Consider the following 27,783-nt stretch of genomic DNA (forward strand, 5'->3'; position numbering starts at 1 on the left):
AACGTCCCACGGGCCTAGCTCTGCAGGTCACATAAAGGAGGTTACCACTGGCATCCAAATCTTGAAAAAGCACATGTGTGCAGATGAAGGGCCCAGTGACAGTGAAACAGGGCCTAAGGATGCCTTTTAGGGCAGACACTCTTGGCCTCCTCTGCCACCTTTGTACCACAGTGAGGAACCACAGGGCCCACATCACAGAGCTGGTCTCCCAACATTCCATATCGAGCTTCTCCCCTTTGTGATAAGAATAGCCCAGTTCTCCACAGTGCTCACCATTTCCTTGCTCCAGCTTCTGGAAATCTAAGTGAGTGTCTTCTCTAAGCCCAAGGAGCCACTTCAGTAAGAGGGATGGGAGTGGAAGCAGAGTCACTAGGCAGTTTGGAGGCAGGTGAATAATGTTTGGTCCACACACCAGTCAGAACAGCTGCAATCCTTATTTGTGATTTCTGGACGGGCAAGATGGTTGCCCTAGGTCCCCGGCTGTCTAGACTGGACTAGTTCTCCCTGTGCCACACTTGGGACCTGAAATGGAAGAAGAATGGGGAGGAGACAGTGTTGAGTAAGGAGGGACTGACAGGTTCTTGGCCTTCAGCTCTTTCCTTGGGCAGAGCTACCTCCCAGGCTCAAGGCAATGCTCTACCCTGAGCGCAATTGCATTTAAGGCGGAAAAGGCTCCAGCTTCCAGAGCACACTCTTGGCATTCTTCATACAGCTACACAGGCCTCTCCTTTCTAGCAGAGAATGAGAAGCATTTGGGCTTGGACAGGCTAGAAAACGTCAACCTGATTTCCTCCAGGCAGTCAGGGGTCCAAGGTTGAGGCTGTAAAAGGTTTCATATGTATATTTGATATTAACATGGCTGAATTTTCAGGAAGAACATATTTTTCAAGTTTTGTCAATGAACTCATCATGCTTCCTAGATTAAATTATATATACTTAAAACCTTTCTGTTGTGCTTTTTCAAAAAGAAAAAAAAAACCAAACCCATTAGATTTATAGCATTGTAAAATGTGATCGGTATTTTTTTATTTGATTTTGCAAGTAACATTTCTTCCTTCCCTTAGAGATTTTTTTTCCCCCTTATTCTCAAACCATGACACCACCAGTTCTAGCTAAAGCTTTTGAGAAATCTGAGAGGATTCCTGAATAGTGTCTTTTAACCTTGTAGTAAATCAATCAGAAAATCTTTAAGTTTTCTCTAAGGAGCCATCTCCCGCCTCTGTTCCCATTTCTCCCTGACTCCCCCGCCCAACTGACTCCTATCTTCTATTTCTTGGTCTCGGTGTAAACGTTCTCTCTCTCTCACACATGATCTTTATACCGGTGTCTCCCCTTTATTCCTTTTATTTTTTTCTCTTAAAAAACCAAAAAACCAAACCTGTTGCTTCAAGTCTATTCAGGCTCATAGCGACCCTATAGGACAGAGTAGAATGTCCCAGAGGGTTTCCAAGGAACAGCTGGTGGATTCAAACTGCTAACCCTTTGGTTAGTAACCGAGCTCTTAAGCACATACCACCAGGGCTCCTTTTTCTCTAACAGCGCTGTCTAATTTTCATTCACGTCCTTATTTCTATACTTATTATTTTTGGCATAAACTAGGAGCTTGTTTGGTATGTAGAATCTCAAGCCCCACCCAAGACCTGCTAAATCAAAGTCTGCATTTAACAAGATCCCCAGGTTATCCACATCCGACATTCAACTTTGAGAAGCATTCACTGCTCTATAGCCTTTAATTCAAAGAATGACCATTCTATCAACTGACACCCTTTGAACCATCTACACTGAAATTATATCATTCCATTATCTCCATGTCTAGGCCTCCTCAGCCTTCCTTATCTTGTTCATAACAAGTTCCTGCTTGAGGTCATTCAGTCATGGTTGTCATTTCCAAAATCCATTTGCAGCACAAGAACTGGAGCACAAGAACCGTTTTAAATCACAAATATACTCACACTTATTCCTGCTTAATGCCCATCAGGGGCTGTCTACTGGCCTTCACATAGCCCAGAGCAGTCAGTATAGTTCTAAATGACCTGCTGCCAAATGGCTCCTCTAATCTGGTCCATACGACACCCCACCTCCCAACTCACACTTTGTTTTCTCTGCTTCAATCACCTCTTTCATCAAAGAATGAATGATACTGGGTTCTCTGCTACCTCAGGGATTTACACACTCATTTTTTCCCAGCTGAGATACTCTTTCCACCCCCAGCACTCCAACAGGCAATCAGGCCTGCTCAACCATGTATGTAGCTAAATCTAAGTAAATTTTTGAACCTTCACTTAAATAATTTCCCCTTTCAAGCAATCCAACCTGACTCTCAGTTTAAAAAAACTCTCAGATAAGGTTCTTTTATATTACAGGAATCATGTGTCCCCATTTTTTTCACTATTTATTTAAAACTCTCTCATGCTAGACTGTAAATCTATGGGCAAACACTATATATTTTGTTTTCTTGCTCCTTCTGGCCTATGATACCTATCACTGAAGATACACACAGAATAATCACAAACACAGGTTATCATCTGTTGTATATACTCTTGAACAGCACTAGCCAATGGAACTTTCTGTGAAGATATGCACGTTCCGTTTCTGCACAGTCCAATATGGTAGCCACTGGCCTCATGTGGCTATTTAGAACTTAACATGTGACTAATGCAACTAAGGAACTGATTTTTTTTCTTTCTGCTTTAATTAATTTCAACTGAAATAGCCACATCTGGCTAGTGGACATCACAGCTCTAGTGAACTCATCAGAACCCTAAGCAACCAACACATGAGAGAGGGTGTGAAAGCTGCCATCATCACAATGCAGAGCTTCATAGCTTTTTGTTTACTGGAAGCCTGTCACATAGGGAAACAGAGCTAGTAAAAGCAAAGGTAACAGTCAATTCAACTTGGTTGCATTTACATGATTAAAGTTAATGTCAGCCCAAACTGGATTTGTCTCATTCTGGAAACTGCAATGACATTTAAACATAGAAATGAACGGGACTAACTGAGGAGGCAGGAGGGGCACTCTCTGAGGAGGTAAATTTTGAAGTAAGACCTGAATTATAAGAATTATCATATTCCTATGGTTAAAAAGTTTTCTTCTAATCAGAGGAAATACCTGGTATGAAGGCTGAAAGGCAGGGAAAATCTCAACATCCTTAAAGAAGTTTTTTTACAATGTGTCAAGAGCTTATCTAACATGAAGATGAGAGGTATACATAAGCCTGACCATGTAGGATCTTGTCAGCCAATGTAAAACACATGGATTTTATTCTATTTGGGGTTGACAGCTTACTTGGTTTACATTTTTGAAATATGCCTCTTGCTGCTGGATGAAGATTATACACTCTTGTGACAAGAGAAAAAGTAGAAGAAAGTTCAGGCTCTGTTGTCATAAGGTAGATCTCACAGAGTAGCTTGGACTATTTCTCCTAATCTCGTGATTTTTTTTTTTTTTTAGTGAATGGATACTGAGGCCGTTTACTGGTATGGGAAAGCCAAGTGAGAGGTAGATTTGTCCAAGTCAGATTTTAAAAGCTCTGTCTTGGACATGTTAGATCTCAAAGCCCTTAGTGCCCCAGATGGACTATGGGAAGGGTTTGGTCTCTGAGTCTACTAGTACTCAACAGCCCATATCTCAGCCTGTAGGTTGCCTCCTCCTCCTGGCCACAAAGAATCAAGCTGTGACCTCTGAAACAGGCTCCATTCCCACTTCGGAAGCTTCAAGCTAGAAGGAAGGAAGAGCACAGTTCTAGCATGTATTAGGCTTTTAGGACACGTAAGTTGATATTGTGACATTACCTGAGGGGCAACTCTTTAAGATTCTGAACCAGGAAAATTCAGTGGTAGTTCTGAATGAAAGTTTGAATTTTACGTGAAGTACCACACTACCAGTCCTGTCTCCAAGAGAAACTCCAGTCCAAAAAGGAGTACTTCTAGAATGTCTATTTCTAGCGAAGTAAAGGGAAAAAGAAAAGGCACCACATTTTTCTATGGATGCTGACATTACAAGTGGTGTTCAATGATCATTTTCCCCCTACAAATTTTTGTACTTTCTAAAACATGCAATAGTTTTACAATTAAAAAAAAAAAAAGACATTTATTTTCTCGACAAACTACTTTTCAACAATGGATTCTTAGATATGATACCAAAAGCATAAGCAACAAAATACATAAATTAAAAATCTTGTGTATCAAAGGACTTTACAACAAAGTGAAAACACAAACTACAGAATGGAAGAAAATATTTGGGAATCACATATCTGATAAGGTTTACTATCCAGGATATATAAAGAACTCGTACAATTCAACAACAGAAAGACAAACGAGCCATTTTAAAAATGGGGAGAAACTTAGATATTTCACCAACAAAGATACACAAATGGCCAATAAACACATGGAAAAGATGCTCCATGCCATTAGTCATTAGAAACATGCAAATCAAAACCACAATGAGCTAGCATCTCACTACTACTAGGATGGCTACTATCAGAAAAACAGAAAACAAGAGTTGGGATAGAATGTGGAAGAATTTTTGGTGAGATTATAAAACGGTACGGCCTCCATGGAAAACAGTTCGGCAGTTCTTCAAAAAGTTAAACACACAATTCCCATATGATCCCAAATTTTCCGTTTCTAGGAGCCCTGGTGGTACAAATGTTTAAGCCATGGGCTGCTAACCAGGAAGTTGTCTGTTTAAACTTACCCAGAGTCTCCACAGGAGAAAGACTTGGCAATCAGCTTCCATAAAGATTACATGGAGCAGGTCTACACCGTTAAATGGGGTTCCTAGCGAAATCTGACTTGACGGTACCCAACAAGTATATACCCAAAAGACTTAAAGCAGAGATGCAAACAAGTACTTTTACACCAATGTTCACTGCAGGACTATTCATAATAGCCAAAAAGTAGGATGGATAAACAAAATGTAGTATATCCATAAAATGGGATATTATTCAGTCATAAAAAGAAATGAAGCGCTCATAAATACTATGACATGGATTGAAAACACCATGCTAAGTGAAATAAGTTAGACACAAAAGAACAAATACCGTACAACCCCACTTACACGAAATATCTAGAATAGGCAAATGTATAGAGACCAAATGGTGACCAGGGGTGGATAGCGGGAAGGAGGGGAGTTAACGTTTAAGAGGCACCGAGTTTCTGCTAAGGATGATGGGAAAACTTGGAAACCGACAGCAGTGATGGCTGCACAACATTGTGAAAATAATTAACGCTACTGAATTTTACACGTAAAAATGGTTGAAATAGGAAAAGGTTTTGTTATGCATATTTTACGGCACACGCACAAAAAAGATAGCATGAAATGACACCATTAGGAAAAAAAGAAAGAAACTTAATTTCTTGGTCTGAGTGTGCGAGCAGGGAAATTTAGATACTATGGGAATAAAGGGAAGAAGTGGTTATTTCGAAGATTTAATGCCAACCTTAAGCTGTACTAACCTAAACAAAAAACCAAACCCATTGCCATCAAGTCGATCTTGACTCACAGCGACCCTATAGGACAGCGTAGAACTGCCCCACATCGTTTCCAAGGAGCAGCTGGTGGATTCCAACTGCCAACCTTTTAGTTAGTAGCCAAGCTCTTAACTACTGGACCACCTAGAGAAACAAAATCATATTTGAGGAACAGCAGTGTGTAAAGAATGGACTTAAAGGTAACTGTAACTGGATCACCTTGTTATTAATATGAAAAAAATAAAAGGCTACTTCCATAACAAAAAAATATCTTGCGAATTTTACTTCAAAGTAGCAAAAAAAAAAAATTATTCTGATAGCATTGGAGTCAGCAATGATTTCTCAAACAGGACACTTAAATTAGACACTTAATTTGTGAAATGACATATGCAGCTTCTCCTTAACTCTTTGATGTTAGCTGCCTTCAAGTCGATTCCTACTCATGGAGACTCTGTATGTGCAGAGTAAAACTGTGCCATAGGGCTTTCAAAGCTGCCATCTTTCAGTAGCAGATCACCATGCCTGTTTTCCAATTTTTTTTTCCTATGTAAAATGATATCCTCTTGTCGCTTTTACATTCAATATATTTGATATACACATATCACCTTCATTGCACATTATTACTTTTTTTTTTCAAGTTGGCTTTCTTTTTATTGTATTTTAGATGAGGGTTTACAGAGCAAATGAGTTTCTCAAACAATACACATGTTGTTTTGTGACATTGGTTACCACCCCCACGACATGCCAACACGCTCCCCTTCTTGACCTTGGGTTCCCTATTATCAGCTTTCCTGTCCCCTCCTACCTTCTCATCCTTGCCCCTGGGCTGGTGTGCCCATTTAGTCTCATTTTCTTTTATGGATCTGTCTAATCTTTGGCTGAAGGGTGAACCTCAGGAGTGACTTCAGTACTAAGTTAAAAAGGTGTACATGGGGCCATACTCTAAGAGTTTTTCCAGTCTCTGTCAGACCAGTAAGTCTGGTCTGTGTGTGTGTGTTAGAATTTTGTTCTACCTTTTTCTCCAGCTCTGTCCTGGATCCTCTACTGAGATCCTTGTCAGAGCAGTCGGTGGTGGTAGCTGGGTACCATCTAGTTTTGTTGGACTCAGTCTGGTGGAGGCTGTGGTACTTATCCAATAGTCCTTTGGACTAATCTTTTCCTTGTGTCTTTGGTTTTCTTCATTCTCCCTTGCTCCAGATGGGGTGAGACCAGTGGAGTATCCTAGACGGCAACTCAAGCTTTTAAGACCTCAGATGCTACTCACCAAAGTAGAACATAGAACATTTTCTTTATAAACTATGTTATGCCAATTGAGCTAGGTGTTCCCCAAGACCATGGTCCCCATAGCCCTCGGCCCGGTAATTTGGTCCCTCAGGGAGCTTGGATGTGTCTATGGAGCTTCCATGACCTTGCTTTGGTCAAGTTGTGCTGGCTTCACCAGTAGTGTGTGCTGTCTTAGCCTTCAACATCGTTACCACTCATCTATTGTCTACTTAGTGTTTTCCCCACCCTTTCCCTCCCTAGTAACCACCTGTGGTGGATTAATTACTTTGTGTGGGCTTTATAGTCATGGTCTTGTAACTCCCACCCAGGTGATTGTGTGATAGGGTAATTGTGGCCTACCAAGAGGATTGGTCAGTTTTGCCTCAAAAGAGAGCCAATTCCAGAGCAAAGAGGAGAGGCCACCACCACCGCAGAAGGACAGCCCTGCGGCGGAAACCTGCAGCACAGACCTGCAGGAGATGGTGCAGCGGGCTTCCCAGCCAATGAAGTGAGAAAGCTGAGTGCCTTTGGGCTGAGACTGAGGGCCGGGGAGATGTCTATGCCTGACCTACGAATTTGGGACTTGCCAGCCTCCAAGTCCTCGTGAACCATTTCCTTTATACGGTCCGTGAGTTCTGCCAGAGGTTGCAGGAAATTAGGGAACCCAAAGACACAGGGAGAGTACTGAGGCCAGAGGGACTATTGATGTTACAGATGATAGAGTGGTACAGCGGCTTGGAAAAGCTAGACATTTGGGACATCTTCAACTTCCACCTCATAGGAACCAGCTTTGGGCTGATCCTTAGAAATTATTCATTTACCATCAAAGATTATTTCTTTTTGTGTGTAAACCTTTTCATGAGTTTTTATACTAGTGGTCTCAGGATATTTGTCCTTTGGTACTGACTGACTTCACTCAGCATAATGCCTTCCAGATTCATCCATGTCGTGAGATGCTTTGCAGATTCATCATTGTTCTTTACCACTGCATAGTATCCCACTGTGTGTATGTACCATACTTTGTTTATCCATTCATCTGTTGATGGGCACCTAGGTTGTTTCCATCTTTTTGCTATTGTGAACAGTGCTGCAATAAACATGGGTGTGCATATGTCTATTCCTGTGATGACTCTTATTTCTCTAGGATATATTCCTAGGAGTGGGATGCTGATCATATGGTGTTTCTATCTCTAGCTTTTTAAGGAAACGGCATATTGTTTTCTGAAATGATTGTACCATTCTGTATTCCCACCAGCAGTGCATAAGAACTCCAATCTCCCCGCGGCCTCTCCAACATTTGTTATTTTCTGTTTTTTTGATTCATGCTAGTAATGCTGGGGTGAGATGGTATCTCATTGTGGTTTTGATTTGCATTTCTCTATATGTTATTATGTGTGGTTTAAAAAGAAACATATTCTCTAGTAATATTAAAAAACTTGTCACAAATTATTTACTCATCAATTTAAGCTTCTTCACGTTCAAAATTATTTACTATAAATCATGACTTTCTAAGAGTTGCATATTTCACATTTAAGCAAGAGTACTTGCTAAAATAATTACTACAAAAGATGAGGTACTTTTTGCAACACTGCAGTGTGGCTGTTCCTCTAGGAACTGTTCAAGTATTTTGATTATCACTACACATTTGCCCTCATTCCCAACATTTGCTGCTCTGGCAGTGGGAATATGCACAACTTTTGCTCCAAGAATCCTTCAACCTATTAAGAAGTGTGGTTCTTTTGTAGTAAGAATTGTAGTTGAATCACCAGCGTCCAAAGCGGCACAGGTCCTGCCTCGGCTAATCCTTAGGTCTTGGGCAAACACTGGGTGGGTGATCTCTGTAAATTCTTCATCACCTACATTAAGCTTGTTCAGCTACATCACATCTTACAGCAGACAACTAGGGTTGGTCATATTGTTTCTCACACAATCATGAGGAAAATGTCTGCCTTACTGACAAAGAAATTCCTCGAAATGTGCCTCTAAATATTTTCCTCCTGGATTTGGGACAAATATGGTCCTAAATGCACCTACTAGTTTCAACCTGTGTTTCTGAATTCTACCTCTGTCTTAACCAAGTTATTAACCACCACGTCACCACGGCTCCAACCATTAAAGTCGGGAGGCTACATTCCTCACCATAACCTTACTTTTTTTTATAACCACTAATACTTAACAAAAGTCCTGCCTTGAGGAAGCACTGAAAGCAAAGCGGAGCATGTGAGCTGCAGACTGGAAAGGGTGGGAGCAGAGCACTGAGACTCAGGCCAACAACCCTGGGCTTCCACGAGGCCTGTGACTGCGCATTTCTCACAGACTCCCAGGTGAAGCTGACACGGCTGGTCCGAGAATCACACTTTTGCGCAGGGAGGCTGTACACGATTTTACCTGTTAGGGGACCGAGAGTGGTCCAGCCCGGCTACTCGTTCGTCCAGAACCCGGCGGTGCAGGAAGAAACCGCGGCCTAGGCCGGCACCGGCGGGGTGGGACGAACTCTCAGAGGCGGCGGCGGCGGCGGCGGCGGCGGCGGGAGGCCACAGGCAGAGCCAGGCTACAGAAAGTCCTGCGGCTCCGGGTGGGCGGAGAGGCCAGAAGTGCGCAGAAAAGCGGGGGCAAGAACTCTTAGCCCCGTGGGCTGCACCTGGTACTGGACCAGGCCGGACGCCTACGGATGCAAAACCTACCTGACGCCGGAGCAGGAGAGCGACAGAAATGTGACAGCTGACTTCCGCTTCCGGAATCTGGGATTCCCTAAGGGGAGGGGTTCCGTGCGCAATCCCAGAGGGGTCCCCCCGGTGACCGTGGAGTTCAGTGGCTTCCTCTTGGATTTTGGCTCCGTCCTCTGCTGCCTTTATTTCCTCTACAGAGGAAAGCCTAGGCTTTCTTCAATGCTTATATAAGCTTGAATGAGGAGTTCAGTAGTCAAAAAGTTCTAATACCCTTGGGGAGCAGAGAAAGTTGGTATTTGCATTATGTGGCCATTTAGAAAATTTTACCATGTTCTTTAGAGAATTTGCTCCTCATTTGACCATCTTTAGAATCGCTGAAGCCTCATTTGTCTTCAGTTTCATGGTTTGTCATCTCTTGCATATCCAGTATCTTACCCTAGCAACAGGGTACAGACTGTACAAACCCAGTCTGATGTCTCCAAGAGCTGAGGATCCTGGAGAGAGGCGTTTTTCAGGGTGAGAGGCAGGAAGGTACTAGTCCTGAGAGACAATAGGTAAAAGGTGATATACTTTTGAAAATGACCGTTTTGAACAGTTTTTACTTTTTTCTCAGGTATACACACATAATAAAGTGCATAATGTGTACTAATCTTAAGGTTACAATGCAATTGATTTTTACATGTGGTTATACGCTCTATATAAAGAAAACAAAAATTCTCACAACTGGACCATAAGCAACATCATGATAAACAGAGAAAAGATTGAAGTTGTCAAGGATTTGATTTTACTTGGATCCACAATCAACACCCATGGAAGCGACAGTCAAGAAATCAAACGACGTATTGCATTGGGCAAACTGCTGTAAAAGACCTCTTTAAAGTGCTAGAAAGCAAAGACGTCACTTTGAGGGCTGAGGTGGGCTTGACCCACACCATGGTACTTTCAGTCACCTCATATGCACGCAAATGCCGGACAATGAATGACGAAGACCAAAGAGGAATTGATGCCTTTCAATTGTGGTGTTGGCAAAGAATATTGAATATACCTTGGACTGCCAGAAGAATGAATAAATCTGTCTTGGAAGAAGTACAGCCAGAATGTTCCTTAGAACCGAGGACGGCAAGACTTTGTCTCACTTACTTTCAACATGTTATCAGGAGGGACCAATCCCTGGAGAGGGACATCATGCTTGGTTAAGTAGAGGGTCAGCAAAAAAGAGGAAAACCCTCAAGGAAGTGGATTGACACAGTGGCTGCAACAATGGCTCAAACATAGCATCGATTGTGAAGATGACGCAGGACCAGTGTTTCATTCTGTTGTACACAGGATCGCTACGTGTCTGAACCAACTCGATGTCACCTAACAACAACATACACTCATATAATCGCCTCTGACATCAAGTTAGGGAAATTTTCCAGCACACAAGGAGATTCCCTCATGCCCTTTTCCCAGTTGATAGACACCCCAGGAATAACCAGTGTTCTGTTATTGCCAGAGATAAATTGGCCCATTGTTCGATTTCATATAATTGGAATAATACTGTATGATGTGTATTGTGTCTGACTCCATCTAGTCAACATGCCTGTCAGATTTTATCTATGTTGTTGCATATAGCAGTAATTTTTTAGTCTCTGTGTTTTATGAATATACAACCATTTTTCTTAATCATTTATTCATTTTATTCTGTTGTCAAAGTTTGTATTATAACCCAGCATGCAGTCTATCTTGCTGAATATTTAATGAGCACGTAGAAATAATGTGTCTTCTGCTGTTGTTGGGCAGAGTGTTTAATAAATGGCAATTAGGTCAGGATGGCTGCTGGTATAGTTCAGGTCTTCCATATGCTTGCTGACTTCCATATCCTTGTGATTTTTTTTTTTTTCCATTTCATGTTTAATTTTTATTCATATGTGTTGAAGTTTTGTTGTTAGGTGTATACACATGTAAGATTGTTATATCTTCTTGCTGAATTTCCCTTTTATCGTTATGCAGTGTCCTTCTTTATCCCTGCTAATTCTCAGTCTAGCCTCCCCCCCCCCAATTAAAATGCTCTTTGACTGATGATGGTGAGAAGCTTGGTTCCCATTATCTGCAATTTATCTATATATTTGTTCAACTCCTGTAAACGTGTAATTTTACAGTTGCTATACTGTTCTGAGAAGTAAATTACCAACTAAAGCAGTATTTCTTTGCAGTTCTTCTTGTATTTACTCTTACAGTTTCCAGAAAAAGCATGGTCTCCAGAGTTCTTTAGTTTAGCTCCTTTTTTCCTCACCATTGTCAGGGATATTATGCCATAATTAGAGATTCATTTGTCATAGTTTGCTTCCCACTCTGGGATACACACATATCCTGGACGGTTTGAGGAAATTGTATATAACATAGTCCATTCTTTATGATGTATAATTCTGTGGTTTTGACAAATACTTAAAATCATGTAAACATCAATATAATTCCATACAGAACAGTTCTATTGCCTGAAAAATGCCTTTTTGAAGCCTTTTTGTACTCAACCCCCCTTTCCTCCCTCACTCCTACTATCTAATCTGTTTTCTGTCTCTATAGTTTTGCCTTATCTGGAATATTGTATAAATGGGACCATCTGTTATTTACCATTTTGATCTGGCTTCTTTAACTTACAAAAATGCATTTAAGATTTCTTCGTGTTCTAGTGTCCATAATGAGCTCTGTTTATTGTTGTGTATATGGTACCGATACACCAAAGTTTGTTAATCCATTCACTTGTTGAAGAACATGTTGGTTGTTTCCAGGTTTTGCTAATGATGAATAAAGCTGCTATAAAAACTCCATGCAGATTTTTGTATGAACATAAATTTTCACTTTACTTGGGTAAACACCTAGGAGTGGGATCACCATGTTTTCTGGTAAGCGTACCTTTCACTTTACAAGAAATGGCCAGAGTTTCCAAAGTGGCTGCACCATTTTGTATCCCAATCTTTGAATGAAAGTTCCTGTTGTCTGCATTCTCACCAACATTTGGAAGAGTCAGTTCTTTTTTCTTTAGTCATATTAATAAGTGACAGTGGTATCTTGTTGTGGTCTGAATTTATACTTCCCTAATAATTTTTAGCATATTTCTTTAAGCTTATTTGCCATCCATATAACTTCTTTGATAAAGTATATAGCTCTGAAACAAAAAGCTCTCACCATATTTTCTCCTTTTTAATTCTTCAGAAATAGCAATCTTTTTCCTCCCCTATGGCCTTTGCTGAAGGAGCCATGGTGCACAGTGATTAAGTGCTTGGCTGTTTACCGAAGGTCGGTGGCTCTACCAGCCTTTCTGTGGGAGAAAGATGTGGCCGTCTGTTTCTGTAATGATTTACAGCCTTGGAAGACTTACTGGTCTGACAGAGACTGGAGGAACCCCCAAGATTATGGCCCCTGGATATCCTGCTAACTCAGAACTGAAGCCACTCCCGAAGCCCAGTTTCAGTCAGAGATTCAAACCTGCTGCCTTTGAGTTGATTCCGACTCATAGTGACCCTATAGGACAGAGTAGAACTGCCCCATATGGTTTCCAAGGAGTGCCTGGTAGGTTCGAACTGCCGACCTTTTGGTTAGCAGCCATAGCTCTTAATCGATATACCACCAGGGTTTCCAGCCAAAGATTAGACAGGCCTGTAAAACAAACCATAATACATGTGAGGAAAGTGCTTCTTAGTTCAATCAAATGAGACCAAATGGGAAACTCCTTCCCAAAGGCAAGAAGAGAAGACAGGAAGGGACAGGAAAAGTGGGTGAATGGACACAGGAAACCCGGGAGGAAAAATGGAGAGTGCTGACACATTGTGGGGATTGCAGCCAACGTCAGAAAAAAAAACTTATGTATAAATATTTGAATGAGAAACTAATTTGCACTGTAAACTTATACCTAAAACACAATAAAATAAAAAATCACAGCCTTGGAAACCCTATGATGGCAGCTGTACTTGGCCTTATAGGGTCACTATGAGTCAGAATTGATTAGATGGCAATGGGCCTGGTTTTTTTGTTTGTTTGTTTTTCTGGTATAGCCTTTGCACTACATATTTCCTCTGACTGGATTTTCTTTCCCTAGGAATTCCATGGTTCATCCATATACTAGTACCACACTGTTTTGATTACTGTAGCTTTGTTGTATGTTTTGAAGCAAAAAAGTTTGAGTCCTTATACTCTGTCCTTTTTTTGAAAATTGTTGATAAAATGAGATTATACATTTAAAACGCTTAACACACTAACTGGTGGAGAATAATCAATAGATATTACCTACTGGTGTTGTTGTTATTGTGGCTGAATCAAATGGACTTGGATTTTCTGAGAACAGCTCCATAGGGTTTCCTAAGTTGTAATAGTTACAGAAGCAGATTACTCGCTTTTTCTACCATAGAGATGCTGGGTGGATTTCGGGTTGCAGCAGAGTGCCTATCCATAGTGCCACTGGAATATAAAACATAAAAAATGAAATATCTGGAAAATACATGAACCTATGGTGCTATGGATGGAAACCCTGGTGGCATAGTGGTTATGTCCTATAGCTGCTAACCAAAGGGTTGGCAGTTTGAATCTGCCAGGCACTCCTTGGAAACTCTATGGGCCAGTTCTACTCTGTCCTATAGGGTTGCTATGAGTCGGAATCGACTCGACAGCACTGGGTTTGGTTTTGGTTTTGGATGGTGCTATAGAGCCCTGGTGGCACGGTGGTTAAGAGGTTGGCTGCTAACCAAAAGGTCAGCAGTTGGAATTCACCAGCTGCTCCTTAGAAACCCTATGGGACAGTTCTACTCTGTCCTATAGGGTCACTATGCTTCGGAATCGACCTCAATGAGTTTGGGGTTTTGTTTTATTGTGCTATATCTTAATTTCTTTTATAACAACAACAACAAAAAAAAACATGTTGTCATCGAGTCGATTCCAATGCGTAGTGACCCTGTAGGACAGAGGATAGCCCATAGAGTTTTCAAGGAATGGCTGGTGGATTAGAACTGCCAATCTTTTGGTTAGCAGCCGAGCTCTTAACCACTGTGCCACTAGGGCTCTAATTTTGCTTTATAATTGGCATAAATTTACGATTTCTGTTTTATACTAAGAACCATGTTTGATGTAATAAGAATAATCAGCAGTGTCGTCTGTTTATCTTTTGGTGCTGTCATTGAGTACAGACTCTTTTGAGACACATTCATTTTGGAGGCTCTGGAGATTAAAAAATGGTGAGGAGTTGAGGACACTGACTATGAGGTTCCTCCCTTGAGGGTAGAAATAGAATGGCCCATGAACGTTTTTGCAACATTCTCAAAATATTCTAGAATATAAACACAAGTATGGGTTGCTTAATGTCCATGATTTATTTTATGAAATAGGACTTTACGTGATTTGTATGCTATACGAACACCACTTTATATATAAAAGGGAGGCGCGCAGAACAGTCACCAGTGGGGCCAGGGAACTGCCACCACCACACCGAAGGACTGCGTGAAAACTTTGGCTCCACTGCTGCAGGCCCTTTGTGGTGGCTGCTTGTCTCCGACAGCCACACCTGGCCCCCTGCAGCTACTGCACGCACTCGCCATCCTGCTAGCTGCCAGGTTTCTTTCTCTTCCTTCCTCCCTGTCAGCCTTCCCTGTCCCCACTAATGGGCTTTAAACTCTTCCAGCTCTGCCCATTCCTCCTCAGCTTCCTCCTCCTTCCCCACAGCCTTTCTAGCTCCTCCTCCCGCCACGGCAGCAGCCTGGATCGTTAGGCAGCCTCCACTTCGAGAGAACCTGAGGCCTCGGCCCAGCTGGTCAGTGCAGGGCACCTGGCCGAGTGGGGCAGCAGCCTTGGAGGGGCGTAACTTTCCCTCTGGTGGCGTCTGCGTGGTCCCTGCCTGAGGCGAGTGCGGTGGGACAGGTAGCCACCGATAGGCCCTGGGACTCCATCCCCTGCCACCGTTGGGTCTGGGCGGATGTGAAAACCAAAGAACTACTGAGAGATAGATTGGATCTCTTAGCAAAGTACAGCCGCTACATCCTGTTCTCCCATCAGGATTCCTGAACTCTATTATAACCTCACAGCCTTGGTGTTGCAGTGGTTAAGAGCCCTGCCGTTAACCAAAAGGTTACCAGTTTGAATCCACCAGGCGCTCCTTGGAAACCCTATGGGGTGGCTCTACTCTGTCCTATAGTGTACTATGAGTAAGAATCAACTCTAGGCAAACGAGTTTGGCCTTTATGGGACCGCGGAAATGTATGTGGCCAGACATTACCCCAACGAATGTTAAGCACACACACCTGTATTAGATTTATATTTTAATGAGTCCATTGGTAGAAAAGAAGGTAGAAGTTTGCTTTAAAATTCAGAATCTTGTGCTGTTTCTTCAAATTTTATTATGAAATAGCTACCAAACGGGCACTTCCCTATACTTATCTCCAATAATATTTCAGATTAAAAATAAAATCAAAGGGAGAAAATGGCTATTCATAATGGTGACAAGGGCAGCTCATCTGTGCCATCCTTCATTTGACAAGGATTTCAGGAGCACCATAATATGTCCCAGGCAAGGCTGGGGGCCAAGATAGCGGACTAGGTAGACGCTACCTCGGATCCCTCTTGCAACAAAGACTCGGAAAAACAAGTGAATCGATCACATACATAACAATCTACGAACCCTGAACAACAAACACAGATTTAGAGACGCAGAACAAACAAATACGGGGAAGCAGCGATTGTTTTCAGAGCCTGGAGCCAGCGTACCAGTCAGGTAACCTTCGGCACCCGATTTGGGGCAGAGTCCAGGGGAGCAGATGGCACAAACAAGGGGCCCAGCCCTGGCCCCCGAACTCACTCTGGGAGGGGGCCCAGCCGGTTCGCGCGGGTGGCCTGGCGACGCAGCCGGTGGGAGAAGTCCCCGGGGGGGCAGTGACTGGTCTTGGAGCGGGGAGAGCAGCGGCCCAGCCGGGGAACCGTCCCGCCGGGATTTTGACTGGGTGCAGGCACAGCATAAGCACGGAGAGCTGCTCCACCCCCCTGAACTAACCCCAGGAGGGGGCCCAGCTGGTTTGCAGGGGCGGCGTGGCGACGCAGCCGGTGGGAGAAGTCCCTGGGAGGCAGCGACTGGTCTTGGAGCTGGGAGAGCAGCATCCCAGCCGGGACACGCGGTCACGGCACAAGCACGGGGAGCTGCTCCACTCACCTGAACTAAACCCGGGAAGGGGCCCAGTTGGTTCGTGGGGGCGGCATGGCGACGCGCCTGGCAGGACGAGAAATCCCCGGGAGGCAGCAACTGATTTTGGAGTCGAGAGTGCACCGTCCCAGCAGGGGAAACTTAACGTTGGGCGTAGGGCTCGCAGCTGAGGATCTGACCATGACTCCAGCGGGCCAGATCCCCCGGGGGCAATCTCCACACAGCCAGCACACATAGGCGACGCGCCCTGCGGGAATCTCAGATATAATAGTCATTCCAAGCAAGACAAGCAACTCTGGCTATATTCTGAGGTGCTACTCTCCTATCTCTCTGATCCCTCCCCCACACTCCCCAGGCGGCGTCATTAACATCCGAATAGCCTGAGCCAGAGGGAGAACTCTGAAAGGGATCTGACTACATTTTTTTTTAGCCGATTTTCTGGAAAAACTAGTTTCCCAGTGATGGCTCGGAGACAGCAGTCCATATCAAACCACATAAAGAAGCAGACCATGAAAGCTTCGCCAACCCCCCAAACAAAAGAATCAAAATCTTTCCCAAATGAAGATACAATCCTGGAAGTATCAGATACAGAATATAAAAAACTAATTTACAGAATGCTTCAAGAAATCCAAACGAAATAAGGCAAACTGCAGAAAAAGCCAAGGAACACACTGGTAAAACTGTTGAAGAACTCAAAAAGATTATTCAAGAACATACTGGAAAAATTAATAAGTTGCAAGAATCCATAGAGAGACAGCATTCAGAAATCCAAAAGATTAACAATAAAATTACAGAATTAGACAACGCAATAGGAAGTCAGAGGAGCAGACTCGAGCAATTAGAATGCAGACTGGGACATCTGGAGGACCAGGGAATCAACACCAACATAGCTGAAAAAAAATCAGATAAAAGGATTAAAAAAAATGAAGAAACCCTAAGAATCATGTGGGACTCTATCAAGAAGGATAACTTGCATGTGATTGGAGTCCCAGAACAGGGAGGGAGGACAGAAAACACAGAGAGAATAGTTGAAGAACTCTTGACACAAAACTTCCCTGACATCATGAAAGACGAAAGGATAGCTATCCAAGATGCTCATCGAACCCCATTTAAGATTGATACAAAAAGAAAAACACCAAGACATATTATCATTAAACTCGCCAAAACCAAAGATAAACAGAAAAATTTAAAAGCACCCAGGGAGAAAAGAAAGGTTTCCTTCAAGGGAGAATCAATAAGAATAAGTTCAGACTACTCAGCAGAAACCACGCAGGCAAGAAGGGAATGGGACGACATATACAGAGCACTGAAGGAGAAAAACTGCCAGCCAAGGATCATATATCCAGCAAAACTCTCTCTGAACTATGAAGGCGAAATTAAGATATTTACAGATAAACACAAGTTTAGAGAATTTGCAAAAACCAAACCAAAGCTACAAGAAATACCAAAGGATATTGTTTGGTCAGAAAACCAATAATATCAGATACCAGCACAACACAAGGTCACAAAACAGAACATCCTGATATCAACTCAAATAGGGAAATCACAAAAACAAACAAATTAAGATTAATTAAAAAAAAAATACACATAACAGGGAATCATGGAAGTCAATAGGTAAAAGATCACAATAATCAAAAAGAGGGACTAAATACAGGAGGCATTGAACGGCCATATGGAGAGTGATACACGGCGATATAGAACAATACAAGTTAGGTTTTTACTTAGAAAAATAGGGGTAAATAATAAGGTAACCACAAAAAGGTATAACAACTCCATAACTCAAGATAAAAGCCAAGAAAAACGTAACGACTCAACTAACATAAAGTCAAACACTATGAAAATGAGGATCTCAAAATTTACTAAGAAAAACATCTCAGCACAAAAAAGTATGTGGAAAAATGAAATTGAGAAGAACACACATAAAAAGGCATCAAAATGACAGCACTAAAAACTTATTGATCTATAATTACGCTGAATGTAAATGGACTAAATGCACCAATAAAGAGACAGAGAGTCATGGACTGGATAAAGAAACACGATCCATCTATATGCTGCCTACAAGAGACACACATTAGACTTAGAGACACACCTTAGACTTAGAGACACAAACAAACTAAAACTCAAAGGATGGAAAAAAATATATCAAGCAAACAATATGCAAAAAAGAAGAGGAGTAGCAATATTAATTTCTGACAAAATAGACTTTAGACTTAAATCCACCACAAAGGATAAAGAAGGACACTATATAATGATAAAAGGGACAATTGATCAGGAAGACATAACCATATTAAATATTTATGCACCCAATGACAGGGCTGCAAGATACATAAATCAAATTTTAACAGAATTGAAAAGTGAGATAGACACCTCCACAATTATAGTAGGAGACTTCAACACACCACTTTCGGAGAAGGACAGGACATCCAGTAAGAAGCTCAATAGAGACACGGACTTACTTACAACAATCAACCAACTTGACCTCATTGACTTATACAGAACTCTCCACCCAACTGCTGCAAAGTATACTTTTTTTTCTAGCGCACATGGAACATTCTCTGGAATAGACCACATATTAGGTCATAAAACAAACCTTTGCAGAGTCCAAAACATCGAAATATTACAAAGCATCTTCTCAGACCACAAGGCAATAAAACTAGAAATCAATAACAGAAAAACTAGGGAAAAGAAATCAAATACTTGGAAAATGAACAATACCCTCCTGAAAAAAGACTGGGTTATAGAAGACATCAAGGAGGGAATAAGGAAATTCATAGAATGCAACGAGAATGAAAATACTTCCTATCAAAACCTCTGGGACACAGCAAAAGCAGTGCTCAGAGGCCAATTTATATCAATAAATGCACACATACAAAAAGAAGAAAGAGCCAAAAGCAGAGAACTGTCCCGACAACTCGAACAAATAGAAAGTGAGCAACAAAAGAATCCATCAGGCACCAGAAGAAAACAAATAATAAAAATTAGAGCTGAACTAAATGAATTAGAGAACAGAAAAACAATTGAAAGAATTAACAAAGCCAAAAGCTTGTTCTTTGAAAAAATTAACAAAATTGATAAACCATTGGCTAGACTGACTAAAGAAATACAGGAAAGGAAACAAATAACCCAAATAAGAAACGAGAAGGACCACATCACAACAGAACCAAATGAAATTAAAAGAATCATTTCAGATTACTACGAAAAATTGTACTCTAACAAATTTGCAAACCTAGAAGAAATGGATGAATTCCTGGAAAAACACTACCTACCTAAACTAACACATTCAGAAGTAGAACAACTAAATAGACCCATAACAAAAAAAGAGATTGAAACGGTAATCAAAAAACTCCCAACAAAAGAAAGCCCTGGCCCGAATGGCTTCACTGCAGAGTTCTACCAAACTTTCAGAGAAGAGTTAACACCACTACTTCTGAAGGTTATTTCAAAGCATAGAAAATGACGGAATACTACCCAACTCATTCTATGAAACCACCATCTCCCTGATACCAAAACCAGGTAAAGACATTACAAAAAAAGAAAATTATAGACCTATATCCCTCATGAACATAGATGCAAAAACCCTCAAGAAAATTCTAGCCAATAGAATCCAACAACACATCAAAAAAATAATTCACCCTGATCAAGTGGGATTTATACCAGACATGCAAGGCTGGTTTAATATCAGAAAAACCATTAATGTAATCCATCACATAAATAAAACAAAAGACAAAAACCACATGATCTTATCAATTGATGCAGAAAAGGCATTTGACAAAGTCCAACACCCATTTATGATAAAAACTCTTACCAAAATAGGAATTGAAGGAAAATTCCTCAACATAATAAAGGGCATCTATGCAAAGCCAACAGCCAATATCACTCTAAATGGAGAGAACCTGAAAGCATTTCCCTTGAGAACGGGAACCAGACAAGGATGCCCTTTATCACCGCTCTTATTCAACATCGTGCTGGAAGTCCTAGCCAGGGCAATTAGGCTAGACAAAGAAATAAAAGGCATCCGGATTGGCAAGGAGGAAGTAAAGTTATCACTATTTGCAGATGACATGATCTTGTACACAGAAAACCCTAAGGAATCCTCCAGAAAACTACTGAAGCAAATAGAAGAGTTTGGCAGAGTCTCAGGTTATAAAATAAACATACAAAAATCACTTGGATTCCTCTACATCAACAAAAAGAACACCAAAGAGGAAATAACCAAATCAATACCATTCACAGTAGCCCCCAAGAAGATAAAATACTTAGGAATAAATCTTACCAAGGATGTAAAAGACCTATACAAAGAAAACTACAAAGCTCTACTACAAGAAATTCAAAAGGACATACTTAAGTGGAAAAACATACCTTGCTCATGGATAGGAAGACTTAACATAGTAAAAATGTCTATTCTACCAAAAGCCATCTATACATTTAACGCACTTCCGATCCAAATTCCAATGTCATATTTTAAGGGGATAGAGAAACAAATCACCAATTTCATATGGAAGGGAAAGAAGCCCCAGATAAGTAAAGCATTACTGAAAAAGAAGAAGAAAGCGGGAGGCCTCACTCTACCTGATTTCAGAAGCTATTATACAGCCACAGTTGTCAAAACAGCCTGGTACTGGTACAACAACAGGCACATAGACCAATGGAACAGAATTGAGAACCCAGATATAAATCCATCCACGTATGAGCAGCTGATATTCGACAAAGGACCAGTGTCAGTTAATTGGGGAAAAGATAGTCTTTTTAACAAATGGTGCTGGCATAACTGGATATCCATTTGCAAAAAAATGAAACAGGATCCATACCTCACACCATGCACAAAAACTAACTCCAAGTGGATCAAAGACCTAAACATAAAGACTAAAACGATAAAGATCATGGAAGAAAAAATAGGGACAACCTTAGGAGCCCTAATACAAGGCATAAACAGAATACAAAACATTACCAAAAATGACGAAGAGAAACCCGATAACTGGGAGCTCCTAAAAATCAAAGACCTATGCTCATCTAAAGACTTCACCAAAAGAGTAAAAAGACCACCTACAGACTGGGAAAGAATTTTCAGCTATGACATCTCCGACCAGCGCCTGATCTCTAAAATCTACATGATTCTGTCAAAACTCAACCACAAAAAGACAAACAACCCAATCAAGAAGTGGGCAAAGGATATGAACACACATTTCACTAAAGAAGATATTCAGGCAGCCAACAGATACATGAGAAAATGCTCTCGATCATTAGCCATTAGAGAAATGCAAATTAAAACTACGATGAGATTCCATCTCACTCCAACAAGGCTGGCATTAATCCAAAAAACACAAAATAATAAATGTTGGAGAGGCTGCGGAGAGATTGGAACTCTTATACACTGCTGGTGGGAACGTAAAATGGTACAACCACTTTGGAAATCTATCTGGCGTTATCTTAAACAGTTAGAAATGGAACTACCATACAACCCAGAAATCCCACTCCTCGGAATATACCCTAGAGAAACAAGAGCCTTCACACAAACAGATATATGCACACCCATGTTTATTGCAGCTCTGTTAACAATAGCAAAAAGCTGGAAGCAACCAAGGTGTCCATCAACGGATGAATGGGTAAATAAATTGTGGTATATTCACACAATGGAATACTACGCATCGATAAAGAACAGTGACGAATCTCTGAAACATTTCATAACATGGAGGAACCTGGAAGGCATTATGCTGAGCGAAATGAGTCAGAGGCAAAAGGACAAATATTGTATAAGACCACTATTATAAGATCTTGAGAAATAGTATAAACTGAGAAGAACGCATAGTTTTGTGGTTACAAAGGGGGGAGGGAGGGAGGGAGAGGGTTTTTTATTGATTAATCAGTAGATAAGAACTGCTTTAGGTGAAGGGAAAGACAACACTCAATACATGGAAGGTCAGCTCAATTGGACTGGACCAAAAGCAAAGAAGTTTCCGGGATAAAATGAATGCTTCAAAGATCAGCGGAGCAAGGGCGGGGGTCTGGGGAACATGGTTTGAGGGGACTTCTAAGTCAATTGGCAAAATAATTCTATTATGAAAACATTTTGCATTCCACTTTGAAATGTGGCATCTGGGGTCTTAAATGCTAACAAGCGGCCATCTAAGATGCATCAATTGGTCCCAAACCACCTGGAGCAAAGGAAAATGAAGAACACCAAGGTCACACGACAACTAAGAGCCCAAGAGACAGAAAGGGCCACATGAACCAGAGACCTACATCATCCTGAGACCAAAAGAACTAGTTGGTGCCCAGCCACAATCGATGACTGCCCTGACAGGGAGCACAACAGAGAACTCCTGAGGGAACAGGAGATCAGTGGGATGCAGGCCCCAAATTCTCATAAAAAGACCATACTTAATGGTCTGACTGAGACTAGAGGAATCCCGGCGGCCATGGTCCCCAGACCTTCTGTTGGCACAGGACAGGAACCATCCCCGAACACAACTCATCAGACATGAAAGGGACTGGTCAGCGGGTGGGAGAGAGATGCTGATGAAGAGTGAGCTAATTATATCAGGTGGACACTTGAGATTGTGTTGGCAACTCTTGTCTGGAGGGGGGATGGGAGGATAGAGAGAGTGGTAAGCTGGCAAAATTGTCACGAAAGGAGAGACTGAAAGGGCTGGCTCAATAGGGGGAGAGCAAGTGGGAATACGGAGTAAGATGTATGTAAACTTATATGTGACAGACTGATTGGATTTGTAAACGTTCACTTGAAACTTAATAAAAGTTAATAAAAAAAAAAAAATGTCCCAGGCACATTAAAATAGAGGGCAAAAAGTGATGTAGAAGACAGGGACCATCCTTACCCTTACGGAATCTGTATTTTAGCAGGGGAGACAGGTCAAAGATTCAAAGCCATATAGGAGACAGGAAAGGGACTTAAGTTTGTAAAAAGGCATGAATTGGTGGTGTCTGCGACAAACTAAAAGACCATGATCTAACTAAAGCTCAAGATTAATTTTTTTGATAATATTGTGTGGTCTATAAAATGCATATTTTAATTTTGACCCAAAGGAGGTCTGTGGGGGTCATGGGTGGTCTGTCAGGTGTGGCATGAGAAATTGAGGCTCACTCAGGAAGCCTAGAAACAAATATAATTTTGTACTCACAGGTCCCAGAGAGAAAACTACAGCATGCCTCCATGCAGGGCTGCACAGGTGGCTGCATCTGGGGACACACCAAGTTGGAGATGCTGGAGAGGGCTTACGTACGGCAAGCATGGTGAGGTCTTGGGGTTACCATGTGCTGAGGCTTTTTAGTCAGTTTAAAAGTTTTTAGTGCTTTCACATGGTAAAAGGGAAAAGTTTTTTTTTTTTTTAATTTTATTGTTGTTAAAAATATACACAGTAAAACACACCAATTCAAGGATTTCTACATGTACAACTTAGTGACATTGATTAGATTCTTCAAGTTGCGCAACCATTCTCACCATCCTCTTCCGAATTGTTCCTCTTCCATTAACATAAACTCCCTGGCCCCTAAGCTTACTATCTGACCCTTTGAGTTGGTGTAGCCAATTTGATTCCACATAGATAGATCCTTAAAAAAAGCACAATGTTCAAGGCAAACATTCTTTACCACTTAAGCTAACCTATTGTTTTTTTTTTAAAGAAGACTTCAGGGGATACTTTTGGTTTAAGGATTAAAGATATCTCAGGAAAATTGTTTTAGTCTGGATTCCATAAGAATTTTAAATTATGCTCTGCATTTTTCCAAAACGAGAATTTTTATTCACAGGCACTATATGGGGCATGGCCAGGAGGGACAATGAGTAACTCTAGCCGGTGAGAGACCGGGATATAAGATAGTAATGGATTTTTATCATAGGAGACAATATGCGGCATGGCTGGGAGGGCTAGTTAGAGACTACAACTGTTGAGAGATTGTGTGACAAGATAGGAATGGCCGAGTCAGAAATTGGGTGAAAGGGCAACTAGGTGGAACTAATGGTTGCCGAGGCAGCGAACTATGTAGGCCACAAGTTGGCCTAATGACAATCGACTCTGTCATGCCTCAGCATCGTAAATCTGAATATATGACCAGTCACTTGTATGGTAGGAATGTTAAACGCGAAAAGCATTAAGTTACTTAACTATTTAAGACAACCTTTTTTTTTTTTTAAGTAAGGTAACGATTCGGAATATTCCTATTATTATCATGACCAGTAATTGAAACCTAGTTCATAGCCATGCACCCCATTTAGGGGGAAACAATGAGGAAAACTGATTTGGCATCTCTTGGTTCAGCGGACCCGGTAGGCATCATTGTAGCTCACTTGAGTCTGCTGGAGGCCGTATGGATGATAAGAATGCTCACTGAGTGTGGGAGAGATTGACTGAGGAAGTAACCACTGTATTGTCTGTGTCCAAGGTAACCGGAGTCACAAATGCTGAGAGTGTCCATGGTGATGTTATCTCCTGTGGTGAGTTAATGGGCGGGATAAAGTCACCTCCAATCATGAACTCTTGGTCTGGGATGAGGTGGTCTGAGGTGATGCCATTGGATATGGTATGGGGGCCTCCTGGAAGAAGGTAGCCTTTCCAAGCAGCTATCTACTGGAGGATATTGGGGTATTTGGGAATAGGTCTTGTGGTATATTCGAGTGGCCTGATCTTAGATGCTTCTGCATTTTCCCCTGTGCCTGCTAGTGCTACAGATTTCTTTTACATTTTCAGGATCATCAGGAGTGCAGTGAGCAAAGCTCTGACACTTTTATTGGCTTCAGTTTGGGGCTTTCAGCATCACCTGAGGTATGTTGTTGGCACATTGTCATAGATTGAATTGTGTCCCCCAAAAATATCTGTCAACTTGGCTATGCCATGATTCCCAGTATTGTGTGATTGTCCACCATTTTGTTATCAGGTGTGATTTTCCTATGTGTTGTAAATCCTATCACTATGATGTTAATGAGATGGATTAGCGGCACTTATATTGATGAGATCTACAAGGCTAGTTTGTGACTTAAGCCAATCTCACTTGAGATATAAAGGAGAAAAGCTAGCAGGGAGACAGGAGGACCTTATATCACCAAGAAAGCAGTGCTGGGAACAGGGCATGTCTTTTGGCTCTGAGGTTCCTGTGCAGAGAACTCCTAGACCCAGGGAAGACTGTTGACAAGGACCTTCCTCCAGAGCTGATGGACAGGAGAAAGTCTTCCCTGGAAATGATGCCCTGAATTTGGACTTGTAGCCTACTAGACTGTAAGAGAATAAATTTCTTTTTGTTAAAGCCATCCACTTGTGGTATTTCTGTTAGAAAAGTACCAGATAATCAAGACACACATTAAGGAGGTGGGGCCAACATAGCAGAATAGTCAGATGCATCCCATGGTCCCTCTTACAACAGAGACCTGGAAAAACAAGTGAATCAATAATGTATGACAATCTAAGAGCCCAGACCATCAAAAGCAAAGTTGAAGAATTGAACTGAGCGGCAGAGGGAGGGAGAGACGGTCCAGAAGCGCCGAGGAGTTGCCAGAATCAACCCAGCAGGAGATGGCAACCTGCAGGCCAGATCAGCTGGCACCAGTGGTGAAGCAACTACTGGCGCTTGAGATGCGTCTTCCATATCAGGAGAGACCAAGAGGCGGAGAGTCTACTCAAGCTTCAAGAACCAGTGAAAATCTGTGCTCAATCAGCAAAAGATAAGTACATGGGTCTAAGGTACTGCACAGATCAAAAAACACCCCTTTGGGAAAAAACTCTCTCCCATTTACCTGTCCCCTCCCCACCCTGCATTGCGTCCTGGGCCGGCTTCAGAGATTGCCGCATCCCCTGAGCCTGAAGTAGGACCTGTCACGTGCCCTGAGCCATTCACCTGGGCTTAGAGAGGGAACAAATTAAGAAACAGGAAAAAAATAATCTGCCAGCTCCCCTAAGCCGGGAACTCAGGACAGGCACAGCTCCATTACCTAGGCACAAGATTAAGAGTTCCATGGACTTTGAATGCCTTTGACCCCTGCATAGACCTGTGTGGGCCCATTTCAATAGCATAGGCCCTCATTATCACACTACAACAGGGTATATACCTGAAGCCTAACTTCAACTGCATCAGCTATGTGGTGAAGTGGCAACTTCATGACTTTGACACCGCTCTGCATAATAAGCAGGGTCCTCACCTACCCACATAAGGGGTAGCTCCACCCATACCACCTAACCACCCACTACAGACTTCCAAGAATAAGTGGTGCCTCCCAGTCCTTACAGCCAACAGTATTGGGTGCCCATAGTCCAGCTGCAAAACCCACCTACCTACACACCCTAGGGAACAGGGACATGCTTTCCTCCCAGACACTCGGGGGCAGCTGTCAGGCCCCTGCCTTGCTCAGTGCGTAGCCCCTACTGCAGCCAGATACCTGTGCCTACATCAATCACCCCTGCCTGTCTAGGGCTGTAGGTGAGAGCCTGCACCACACACTTGGTGACTGACTACCTGGACACCTGAGCTGAATCCATACAAGAAATATAAATGGACTCCTGGGCTCACATACCTAGTAACAGCTCCAACCACCAGGTGACAAGACGTTAGAGCTTCAAAGGTACCAATAATGGAACTAGTTCACGTGAGCAGCGTACTTGGGCCTATCAAAACAAAACAAAACAAGAAGGAAGGACACAGTAAGCAAACATAAAACAAATAAATTTAATAACTTATTGATGGCTCAGAAACAACAGTCAATATCAAATCACATAAAGAAGCAGACCATGATGGCTTCAGCCAGCTCCCAAAACAAAGAATCAAGAAATCTTCTGGAAGAAGATAACTTCCTGGAATTACCAAAGGTAGAATAAAAATGATTAATATACAGAACTCTTCAAAAGATCAGGAAAAAGATCAGGCAAAACATAGAACAAGCCAAGGAACACACAGACAAAGCAATAGAGGAACTTAAGAAGATTATAGAAGAGCATAATGACAAATTTAACAGGCTGCACGAATCCACAGAGAGACAGCAGACAGAAATCAAGAAGATTAACAATAAAGTTTCAAAATGAGACAACTCAGTAGGAAATCATAGGAGCAGAACTGAGGCTGTGGAAGTCAGAATTTGTGAGATTGAAGATAAAGCACTTGACACAAACTTATGTGAGGAATAATCAGATAAAAGAGTTAAAAAAAATGAAGAAACCCTAAGAGTTATGTGGGACTTCATCAATAGGAATAACCTGCGATTGAAGTACCAGAACAGGG

At 41.8% G+C, this 27,783-nt stretch overlaps 1 protein-coding gene across 8 annotated transcripts in view; it reads right to left on the reverse strand.

Moving 5' to 3' along the window:
* Window positions 1-27,783, reverse strand: part of LOC126073528 (zinc finger protein 420-like) — a 66,652-nt gene that overhangs the window by 16,864 nt on the left and 22,005 nt on the right. For 4 of the 8 annotated variants that reach the window (XM_049880287.1, XM_049880286.1, XM_049880283.1 and 1 more), the window contains one exon: window positions 274-522. In XM_049880287.1, the coding sequence (XP_049736244.1) occupies window positions 274-276 (3 nt within the window). In that variant the 5' untranslated portion in view covers window positions 277-522. The other 4 variants (XM_049880280.1, XM_049880288.1, XM_049880285.1 and 1 more) reach the window with 3 other exon arrangements.

The sequence above is a fragment of the Elephas maximus genome, chromosome 3 (genome assembly GCF_024166365.1).
Source record: "Elephas maximus indicus isolate mEleMax1 chromosome 3, mEleMax1 primary haplotype, whole genome shotgun sequence".
In the NCBI taxonomy this organism is placed as follows: Eukaryota; Metazoa; Chordata; class Mammalia; order Proboscidea; family Elephantidae; genus Elephas; species Elephas maximus.